We start from the raw sequence: 12,414 nt of genomic DNA, 5'->3' as shown, positions 1-12,414 counted from the left end.
TGTATATGTGTGTGATATATGTTTAATGTGCACTGCAGATGTAAGTATGTATATGTGTGTGATATATGTTTAATGTGCACTGCAGATGTAAGTATGTATATGTGTGTGATATATGTTTAATGTGCACTGCAGATGTAAGTATGTATATGTGTGTGATATATGTTTAATGTCCACTGTACATGTAAATATGTATATGTGTGTGATATATGCTTAATGTGCACTGCAGATGTAAGTATATATGTGTGCTATATTTCTAATGAGAATCTAGGTATGTATTTTTTTATACATTTATTTATCTATTATTATATAAATAAATCTATCTAAATGTGTATATTTATGTACATATTTAACTATTTATCTATCTATCTATCTACTGCGACTATTAATCTCTATGAAAACTATTCAATTCTTTCTAGAAGTTTCTGCCTAAGCTCATAAAAGAATTTGAACCGTTTTATCTCAGGATGAATTATAAATCCTTTGAATTGGAATCCAATATTGTTTGTAGGGATGTCACGGTATTTGCAGAAAAAATGGGCAGGGACCAGGGGATGGTCTACACCGGACCGAACAGAATTCGGTTTCTTATATTTGAAATCAAAAGTGTTTTGGTCTTTGATTGAATAATCATTTACTTTACGGATTTGTTTATGTTATACATTTTCATTCAAAATTCATAGGCCAACAAAAAAGTATTTAATAAAAAAGGCTAACAAATTATGTTTAATGGGTCACATTGTGATCGAAAGTCACAGCTTTCTGGAATATTGACAGAACCGTTAAATCCACGTGGGTCGGGGGTTGCAGTGCAGTGGGGCCTGGCGACTAAAAATCAAGAAAAAAGACTTCTTGGGCCGGGCAATATCCCTACTTCCCTTTTCAACGTGAAAATGGTGAAATGTCACGTTATTAATAAGAAAAGTTGGGATTTACTTAAAAAAGAAATGGGATACAGCAATCAAATTATTGCCATGAATGAAATAAAATGGAAATGAAACCAGGTAGAAACCTAAGTAGCTTCTAGCAGTTAACTCATATTTGTCGTTGTCCTAACGGATGGAATAAGAGACATCCATGACATATTGTTTACTTTCTATATTCCTTTTCCAGTTGAAGTCGGTACAAAACGCCCAATCACTAAACGGCCAATGCAACGGAACACCCAATTACAAAAAACATAGAAAGTAACAATACTTAACATGAGGTTCAAAATCCGAAAAAAACGACCAAAATCAAACATCTGTGGGAAATAAAAACTAAAATTTGCATACTTCATGCTCATCTATTCTGAACCAATATAATTTGCGGAAACATCTTTCTTTCTATCTTTCTCATCATCAATTAGAGATAAATCCTTATTACGGCGCTATGCACTAAATGGAAATATTTTCTTCTACTGAAACTATAGTGATATACCTGAGAAAAGCAATTGTAAACGTAATATACAGAGAATTTTGATTAAAAATTTCAATCAACGATGTACAAACAACGATAGTGAAAACGACATAATTAGAAAGTACATAAAAGTTTTTTGTTGTCTTTTTTTTTACTAATTTCATCCTTTGCAAAATCATCTCTATAATCTATATATTTAAAAAAACAAACAAATTTAACTTAAAGATGGTATAATTTATAGCATTTTAGTTCGCCAAAAAAATGCTTATTTTTTTTGGTTAAAATAAATTAAAAGCCAGTTGACCATGTGGCAGACGATAGTCGGCCTTTCTAAGAGAGTTCCACAACAGTACACCGAGGTAGCTATGAACGATACGGTGCATTCTACTTTTAGCATTCTCGTGCTCTCCTGTGGAATGTAAACATTGAATCTATCGGCCAATTGTTCCCTTAGAGTAAATATATGCTGGAAATAGTTAACCCTGGGTTTTACTAGATTCTCTGTAACATACGGTTTCCTGGAGTTTTAAGTAATTTTTGTTGAATTTTGTAAATACTCCTGCATCTCAAGAACTTAAAGAACAGAAGAGGTGGGATAAAAAGTTAACAATTGCTTCTTATTGTTCTAATTGATTTTTAAATTTTCCCACACTTCCAAAATTCCTGTGTACGCCCTAACCTAAAGTATTTGTGGAGCAGCGAATGCTAAAACTAATGGTGAAACAAAATCTATATCATTTATCTCTTGCTGCATACATTACAATTCTATAGATAACAGCTCAAAATAAAATTCAGTTAAGGGACTGTTCAGTGTTCACACAAGAATTTGATGCTAAAGGTCAGAGAAAAGTTTTAAAATTTACATCATCATTCAATGCTTGTTATTTTTTCGGCGCTATCATTTTATTTGTAAAGTCAAAGAAGATGAATAAAAATATATCAATTCCTCAACCAACACTAGACAATGGAATGTATATTTGTGTAGATTTACATCAAGAAGTAGAAAATAAGGAGAAAACATAAATCTAGCCAAGTAAAATAATATTTCTTAAGAATATATTGATATCTACAAAATTGCCTAATCCCATTCATAAAAACTGGTTTCCGATTCTGGGTTTCATGACGATATCCTGTCATAAGTGTTGGGCTCAGATGTTCCAAAACATAGATCATAGGCGGGGGTGGGGGGGTAAGCAGATAATCGGATATATTTCCGAGATAACTTAAAAGAAATGAATATATGAATATGTATGTGTAAATAAACATATTTTCAAATATTTGGACATATTTTATGCAAAGTGTATGTATTTGTATTTATGTTTATAAAGCATATACACTACAGTGTGTGGCAGTACAAATGCCAAGATAGAGAGGACTTAAAAATTTTGTTTTTGATCTTCATTAGCTATTTAATGTAGTGTGAACCCAACCAAGGGTTCTAAAACTTGTATATATAATATCCTACAGTTCATTGCTCAAACAAAGCCTAAAAATCTAATCCAAGAATGAAGCCAAGCAATCTAAGCCCAAGCAAAGATGATATTGAACCTTTAGTGTGGTTGCAGCCAGAGTATATAACTGGCTAGGCTCGCAAGGGTATTGAACCCTTTCTTATCTGGTAGATATCAAGTCATACCGTTTAAAGGGACAAGCTAGGGGAGAAGCAATGCTGGAGAACGGAATATAATGGACTTACTAGAGCTGAGGTTGAAAGCAGTTTCGTCGGCCATCTTATGCCCCAGGACTAAGTCAGTTCTCATAAAGTATCTGATCAGAAGAGTCGAATGCAAATATAATCGCCTCTGGCAAATATTGTGTGCCTTTAGATTAACTTTAGTTGCTTCAATACTAATCATTTGTATCGTTATAATGTAAATATAGTTTTTGTGCAAACATCCTTGTTATTCCACTCAATTGTGGCATTTTACTACTGAATTCTTTTCTAGTCTAAATGTTGACATGACCAAATTTTCGAGTACATCCTTAAAAGTTCATTCAATTCAAATTGTTTTGTTTGACGTAGCATCTAGCTGTCTTTGTGTATTGATTCAACACTAATCAGTAAACAAAGACGACTAAAGAGTACACTGCCAGTAAACTGGTGATTTTATAAATTAATGGTTTTTGTTTGTTTGCAGACAGGGAATTTCACAATTTCCCGAAATTTTTCAGTGATCTAAAAGGTAAAATTAAAGGACTTAAAATAACAATAATTTATTCTCCCAGATCTGGCAATAAGTAATCATGTATTTTGACTCCGACAAAGTAAAGGGTTGTTTTTCATTATTAGTGAGGACAAATTTGACAGCACAAGAATCGTGAATGTAAACAATAAATAATTCGTTGTTGTATAGAATGAGTTCGGTAGAGCCTACCCACCCCGGAAGCAGGGAGGCAACAGAGGTTGAGTATCCAGCCTGCTTTATGCACTGGCTAGCGTCACAAGTCCTGGTTGACCCTACCAATTTAAATGCAGCAGAGTCAATCATGTTGGAAGCGGCACTGACCTCAGAGGAAGTACAGATCATGGATAAATTCAAGACCATGCTATTGCAATACCATGATGAAGCCCAAATCCTAGAAGTGCAGCAAACTCAAGTGACGCAATTGAGGAATGCAGTGGACCGGATCGACCCCAGCAAATTTTCAATCTTTATTCTAAATATTTTTTGCTTCCTTTTTTACAAATTCTATTATATAGGGAGTCGGTCTAGTTAAGACAAAAGAAGGATGGGGACCGAGGGGTGGGGAGGTTAAAAGGGGTCTCTGGGCCGGGTGGGAGTAGGAGGGGTGGGTGGGCATTATGAGGTTTATTATATATCAAGCTGGGACTAAGAAAGAATCCAAGAGGTTAATGATGGTTCAACTTCCTATCCTCTATCTTGCTAACTTCCTGTATTCCTATCCTCTTTCTTGCTAACTTCCTGTATTCCTATCCTCTTTCTTGCTAACTTCCTGTCTTCCTATCCTCTATCTTGCTAACTTCCTGTATTCCTATCCTCTATCTTGCTAACTTCCTGTATTCCTATCCTCTATCTTGCTAACTTCCTGTCTTCCTATCCTCTATCTTGCTAATTTCCTGTATTCCTATCCTCTTTCTTGCTAACTTCCTGTGTTCCTATCTATCTATCTTGCTAACTTCCTGACTTTTCATCTTTCTATCTTCCTATATTCCTCTATCTTTACATTTTCCTATCTTTCTATCTTTCTATCATTTTATCTTTCTATCTTTCTATCTTTCTATCTTTCTATCTTAATATCTTCCTATCTTTCTATCTTTCTATCTTTCTATCTTTCTATCTTTCTATCTTTCTATCTTTCTATCTTTATATCTTTCTATCTTTCTATCTTTCTATCTTTCTATCTTTCTATCTTTCTATCTTTCTATCTTCTTATCTTTCTATCTTTCTATCTTCCTATCTTCCTATCTTTTTATCTTTCTATCTTTCTATCTTTCTATCTTTCTATATTTCTATCTTTCTATCTTTCTATCTTTCTATCTTTCTATCTTTCTATCTTCCTATCTTCCTATATTTCTCTATCTTTACATTTTCCTATCTTTCTATCTTTCTATCTTTTATATTTCTATCTTCATATCTTTCTATCTTTCTATCTTTTATATTTCTATCTTTCTATCTTCCTATCTTCTATCTATTTATCTTATATAAACTGCCTATTCATATCCTTCTATAAACACGTCTTTCTATTTTCCCGTCTTCGAATCTTTCTATTTCATACTTTCATAATATCATTTCCTATCTTCATTTTTTATATTATCTTCCTCTTTATAATAAAGCTCTTCGCTCATATTTTATTCGTATATTTACAGGGTGTCTCTGAAAAAAGGTGTGTTAAGTCTTTTTTTTGTCTACTAAATATAGGTTAAATGTGCTGAAAAGTGCTTCTAGTAGGTGTTGTCGATGAAACATTTTTCTCTTAAATGCCGTTTCAACCTTCATAAGCGGACCTAATATTCGAAAATGTGCTCGGCCTCTCTTTTTAAATATTTAAAAAAAAAATAAAATTAGAATTTTATTTTTACGTTTTATACGTCAGAATAGAATAAATTGCACATTTTCAATGATAGAATTGAGGATTTTTAAAACTAAAAGACGAAAAAAGATTAAATTTTTTTTTTGAAAATCTTTGGAAAAGCGACCAACAACATTTCGACTACATTTTGAAGGCTAAAACGGCAAAATATTTTAACGACCGACGACCCAATTTATCGTAATTGTACCTACTAGTCGATCACACATTGTAGTAGAATAAAACGACATTTAGTGGGTGAAAACGCAATTAATTCTTCTGAAGTTGGACCGAGCACATATCCGAATATTATGCCTAATTTTGAAGTTTAAAACGGCATTTAGGACCCCCCCCCCCATTTGTGGGTATTGTACCCACTAAAAGTGATTTTTAACCCAAAACAATGATGTTTGTTGGGATAAAAAGGCTAAACACACCTTTTTAGAGACACCTTATATATAATAGTCCATCTTTTATTTCAAATGTGAACAATTGTTAGAGGAAAATTTTCGAAAATTCGATCATCCAAAACCCTTCTCTGGGGTCACGCGAGGTCCCACAAAAAATTTGGGCCCGATCGGTTCATCCGTTTTGACGTTTATTTGACACAAACAAACAGACAAACAAACAAACACCCAAACAAGCAAAGTAACTATATAGATATATATGTTATGCTATAGCTGGCAAAACGACCGAACCAAATTGGCTGAATGTTTACCTGAAAAGTTCGAAATGTTTTTTCTAAAATGTTTTCCAGGTATTGGTTCTTTATTCTTAATTTAAAAAATGTTGTCCAATGTTTTACAGTTTAAATTCAATCTTTCTTTGTCGAAGTCTATTTTTATATCTATATTTATCAATCTAACTAAATGCCTGTCTATATATCTATCTGTCTATCTGTTCTGAATGGTTATCTTTCATTAGCATTCAGACAAAAGATGTCGAGGAAGTAAAGAGAATATATATTTAGAAAGGTATGCTAAACTGTACAAGATAAATAGATAGACAGATAGAAATGATGAATAAATAGTTAGATGATTAGATGGATTGATAGATAAATTGATAGATAAAATATAGAAAGATACTAGAGATAGATGGATAGATGTATAGATAGACATATAAATGGATTGATAGATAGATTGATAGATATGAGGATGGTTAGATAGATAGATGGATAAATGTATAGATGGATAGATAGATTGATAGATATAAAGATGGTTAGATAGATAGATAGATAAATGTATAGATGGATAGAAGCAAGATCTATAGAAATTCAAATTCTCTTGTAATAAATCTTGAGAAAAATGGCCGCTGCCTCTCTACTCTATATACTCTCCTGCCGACCAGACTTTTTTCCAATATATTCAGAAGCAGAATTTTTGATGAAGAAAATTATCTCTTGGGGTCAATAAATCAGTCCTAGAAACCCCATTAGGATTTGCCTCCTCCTTCATACTATTCATTGCTTTTCTGTATAATCATCTACTTTTTTATAGCTTTGGGTTTTTTCATTTTTGGTTGTATATATTAGATTACTTTATATACAGAGGGTTATCCACAGAAGACAAGATGATGAGCTGAATCTCATATATATGTCGATCTAAAGGTTGAACTAGGGATTCTCTACCCGATATATGGTATTATAAACAAGTTTACGGCGGCTGCAGAAAAAATTCCGTACAGTCGTCTTTGAAGTCTCATTCTGTTGGGTCACTGGAAACGATGCCTTGTCTTAAGTTTTAGGCTCAGATAGACATCAAAGTAAAGTTCTAGTAGTTTTATGCGAAGTAACCTTGTATATCTTTTTATTTTCATTTCTCCTTTCTTCTTTTCTTTTCCCTCCATTTATTCCTGTTTAGTGTTTACAAATGCTTCTTTTTCAGCAAACATGAATAAATCTTAATAATAATATTGTTTCCTTTCTTCTGACTATCCTTTTCAAATTCGTCAATATTAAAGAAGTATCCGCCAATAAAAACCAAATTTTGATTTTAGTTTTTTTTTCATCTAAGTTACTGGCTTCTTGAATTGATTCTTGAAATTTATGGTGCTTTTACATTTACAGATTTTAATCTGTTTTACAGCGATGACAGATGAAAACTTTTTAGTTTGAATTCTCACTCTTGGAGTTTTTCTGTACTCTCTTCGAAATAAAAAAATTCAATAAATTGGTGAATCAATGAATTGACGAATTGATGAATGGATAACTCAATGAATTGATGAATCAATGAATTGATGAATCAATGAATTGATGAATCAATGAATTGATGAATCAATGAATTGATGAATCAATGAATTGAAGAATCAATGAATCAATGAATTGATGAATTAATGAATTGATGAATTGATGATGAATACAAAAGAAGAGAATAAATTACAGTGCACGAGATCAGAATAGATCAGTAGTTTGGCGCACCTTACATTTATATATTATATATACAGGGAATTTAGATATAGAAATTATCACACTTCCTATAGCAAAGTCTGTGTGTCTGTTTGTTTGGGTAGATGTCCGATCATAAAAGTTCTAAAATGACAGGGTTGACTTTTATGGGGCAAAGCCGGGTTTCCAAGGTAATACATAAATACAGAAATAAATGATAAATAGATAGATTATAACAGTAAGTTTCAAAAAAAATTTTAGTACAAGTGGAATTTGTTTGTATATTTTAAAAATAATTTTAAAAACTTGCAGTTTCTTTTCCTTTTCCTTTTCTTTAAATTTAAATATTTTATTATAATGAAGACTTCACATTAATGTTGGCGGGATTAAATAAAACAAAACAATAAAAACAAAATTCAAATTAAAAAGTGTAATGTGCAGGCTTCTCTCAGATTCTATGAACAAAGCTTTACCAAATATATACACAGTAACACAAAATAGAAATATATAGAAAGTATGTTGTAGAATACAGTTTCTATTAGACTCATGTAACAGTACATATATTACATAGCAGTGTATAATTGATTGAACATTATCTAACCATTGGGAAAATACTGATGCAGGGTGGCGGGGGGAGGTGTCTACATATAATTTATAATATATAATATTTTGCATGTATTATGATGTTTATAGTCAACAAAAAACTTTTTTAATAAGAGAAATGTACCAGCTTTGGACAATGTTAGAGATTTTAAAAATTTCGATGTTTTTTCTGGAAGAATGCAGAACATTGAAGCTAAAGGGATTGTAAATATATTTAAAACATAATACAACAATACTGGGAAACAGAAATACAAGCAACAATAAATCAACAAATATTTTAAACACGCTTGTTTGTTTTATTTATGAACTAGCTGAAGTGCCCGGCGTTCCCCGTGGAATTTAAAAAAAAGAATTTTGAAGAAAAAAATCTAATTTATTAGCCTATGTTACCCCCCCCCCACCGCACTCATGGGTTTCCTCAAAAAAAAATTCAGCCAATTTGGTACAGCCGTTTGGCTAAGTATAGCTAAATATGAGCGAAGAGCTTTATACAAAATAGTTCTAGACACGTTTGTTTGTTTTATTTAAGAACTAGCTGAAGTGCCCGGCGTTGCCGGTGGAATGAAAAAAACGAATTTTGAAGAATTTTTTAAAATTTTTTCAGCCTATGTTACCACCTATGGCACCTATGGGTTTCCTTAAAAAATAGCCATTTTGGTCCAGCAGTTTGGCCAGCTAAGTCTAATATAAATATTAACAATATATCTATATATCTATGAACGAAGAGCTTTCTTATATAGATTAACATTTTGCGTTATCATATTAGACAGTAGAATGTACGGAAAATATTTATTAAATCTATTAAATAAAAAAAGCTTGGTTTACTAGATAACGACCGACCTGTTCGAGTAAACTGCTTGGACTGGTTCAGATCAAGCAAGAATCGTGTGAATATATTTAATACTATACATAAATAAGCTTACCTTGATTCACTTACCACTATAACATTGCTCTGGGTATATCATGCTCAGAGCTTATTTTGTGGCAATTTTCCAAAAATTCTTGTTATGGTAGTGTACAGCATTGCGCTGTGTTTATAGCTCTAAGATAAAGGGTAAAGGCTTAGACGCATCTTTACTAAACAAATATGAATATTCATACATTTATTTAAAACCTTTATTTTACAGCAAAAACTTTTTTTATGTCGTTCATTATTTATATTTTGATATTTTGAAACAATGGATGATTTTATATTTGACACATTGTTGTCAAAGTCACATTCACTAGTTTGCAAAAAGCAATTGAAACTCATCACAGGATCCCTTGATCTGAGTTGCTGTTCTGAACGATTTGAACAGATACAGCTGAATAAACAGAATCAGCTAAACAGGAGCAGCTGATCGAAACAGCTGCTTTATTCACACAAACTGATCCAGCTGATCTAAGCAGCTGATATATCCATATAATCTGATCCAGCTGATCTAAGCTGCTAGCCTAAATTCAACTGATCTCAATCCGCTGGCATGAATCAGCTGACATGAATCAGCTGACATGAATCAGCTGACATGAATAAGCTGACATGAATAAGCTGACATGAATCAGCTGACATGAATCAGCTGACATGAATCATACTACTTCATGGTTCTCTTCAGATCTTTCTCCTTTACTCTGTACGCCTCTATAACGTTCTTTCCTCGCAGTGCCTCTCCGCCCTTCTTGAAATCCTTCCCTAAACAGAAAAAAATAACTTTTTTCTAATTTGCTAATTCCTAAATATGTGCAACCTGATGCTGTAGACGTTTATTATTTCAAACTATGAATTCTGCCAGATCAAATATGTCAAAAGGAATTGAGTTTTTGCAACAAACTTACATTTTCTAACCTGATGGTGTAAACCTTTGATATTTCAAATTTAGACTATTTGATCTACCAGAATTAATAGTTTGAAATATCAAAGGTCTAGGAAAACGGGTTGCTAAGTTATAGAAATTAGAAAATCTGAGTTTGTTGCAAAAACTCCGTTCCTTTTTTATATCACATATTTACATCATCAGGTTGCAAAGATTAGACTTTGTTGCAATTATTTAGTTTCTTCGTTTCATAACTCTTTCTTAATGGATTACCTTTTAATCTCAATTTTTTCAGTTTATTTGTCGGTCTTGTCCTTTAATGAGTTTTGAATTCAAATTCTTTATTTTTTCTTCTTTTCATTTTTATAATTTTTCAAATTTTCTGAATTTATAAGAATAAAGCAGAAATGTTCCTGAAGCTGAAATATGAAAAGATTTGTAAATGTTGTAATAAATTCTATAAATGCATCTTTTTCTGCTTGCAAATTTAATCCAAATGTTCCTTATTGTTCCAACATTTCCAAACCAGCCTGGAGTATTCTTAGAAAACCCAGTCTCCAGATCTATGTATATATTATTTATAGAATAAATTAAAAAATAAAAAAAATTCGGTTTTTTTTCAATCTAACTAATGCTGTGCTGCAAAAAAATGGGAAAATAATGATAATATTCATCAATTATATTCATCCTTAAATTCATCAAATAATGAATTATATTGATCCTTTTCAGAAAATTTTATCATTAGATCTGTTCAAAAATCTTGTTCAGTAGATAGTTAAGTGAGGTCTTTATTTCATTCATTTATGCCATCATTCCAATTTTATTTCATTCATTTATGCCATCATTCCAACTTTATTTCATTCATTTATGCCATAATCCAACTTTATTTCATTCATTTATGCCATAATCCAACTTTATTTCATTTACTATCTTTATCAACCAATATGTGCCTTTATTCATATTTTCTTTCCTTCTTTCATCCTCTCTTTTAATTCATTCATTCATAACTTGAGTTTTCCTTATGTCTAATTCATTCATTCGTTACATTTACCAGAAGCGAAATTGATATATACTGACAAACTAATTAATTCATTGCAATTTCATATTCAATATATGTACATAGAAATATTTTGTTAATTCACAATTCCTGCAAATAAAATGTTTTTCGTAAACAATTACTACCTGACTCTCCCATTGGTGGTGGTGGAGTAGTTGGAAATTCAACTGTAGGAGATCTTGGGTACTCTTCAATATCAGGGGTTTTCAGGTCTACATAGCTACCCTGTATACAGTCAACTATAGGGGTTTTCAGATCTACATAGCTACCCTGTATACAGTCAACTATAGGGGTTTTCAGATCTACTAGCTACCCTTTATACAGTCAACTATAGGGGTTTTCAGGTCTACATAGCTACCCTGTATACAGTCAACTATAGGGGTTTTCAGATCTACATAGCTACCCTGTATACAGTCAACTATAGGGGTTTTCAGATCTACATAGCTACCCTTTATACAGTCAACTATAGGGGTTTTCAGGTCTACATAGCTACCCTGTATACAGTCAACTATAAAGGTTTTCAGGTCTACATAGTTACCCTGTATACAGTCAACTATAGGGGTTTTCAGGCCTACATAGTTACCCTGTATACAGTCAACTATAGGGGTTTTCAGGTTTACATAGATACCCTGTGTACAGTCAACTATACGACATTATAAAAAGCTCTTGCTATGTATTCATGTATCTGGGATTAACTGTAGCTGCCTTGAAAACAGTCAACCACATGGCTACCCCCATAGGATGAAACTTTTTGATGACAAGCTAAAACTTCTTTATTCTGAATATCTGTCTTTGGTGTTTAATATAGTCTTTCAAAGATGTGCTATCTGATTTGTCAAAGAATGCAAACAGTTTAAGGCTACAGGAAACCATCAGTGTAAGGAAAATGGTTTGTAAGATTCCGTACAGTCGTCTATAAAATCTTATTCAAAGATGTGCTATCTGATTTGTCAAAGAATGCAAACAGTTTAAGGCTACAGGAAACCATCAGTTTAAGGAAAATGGTTTGTAAGATTCCGTACAGTCGTCTATAAAATCTTATTCAAAGATGTGCTATCTGATTTGTCAAAGAATGCAAACAGTTTAAGGCTACAGGAAACCATCAGTTTAAGGAATAAGGTTTGTAAGATTCCGTACAGTCGTCTATAAAATCTTAT

The 12,414-nt window shown here is 32.2% G+C and overlaps 1 protein-coding gene across 2 annotated transcripts in view; it reads right to left on the bottom strand.

Annotated features, from left to right (window-relative positions):
- Positions 1–9,527: 9,527 nt before the first annotated feature.
- LOC111715930 (uncharacterized) overlaps positions 9,528–12,414 on the bottom strand; it is a 27,137-nt gene continuing 24,250 nt past the window's right edge. For both annotated transcript variants that reach the window (XM_023491342.1, XM_023491350.1), the window contains exons 9-12: positions 11,383–11,482; positions 10,703–10,763; positions 10,474–10,514; positions 9,528–10,079 (exon numbers count right to left, since the gene is read on the bottom strand). In XM_023491342.1, coding sequence (XP_023347110.1) covers positions 9,982–10,079; positions 10,474–10,514; positions 10,703–10,763; positions 11,383–11,482 — 300 coding nt within the window. In that variant the 3' untranslated portion in view covers positions 9,528–9,981. The remainder of the gene's footprint in view (positions 10,080–10,473; positions 10,515–10,702; positions 10,764–11,382; positions 11,483–12,414) is intronic.

Source organism: Eurytemora carolleeae, unplaced genomic scaffold, assembly GCF_000591075.1.
Source record: "Eurytemora carolleeae unplaced genomic scaffold, Eaff_2.0 scaffold14, whole genome shotgun sequence".
Taxonomy (NCBI): domain Eukaryota; kingdom Metazoa; phylum Arthropoda; class Copepoda; order Calanoida; family Temoridae; genus Eurytemora; species Eurytemora carolleeae.
The sequence above is the reverse complement of the archived record's forward strand: the minus strand, read 5'-3'. Positions and strand labels throughout refer to the sequence as shown.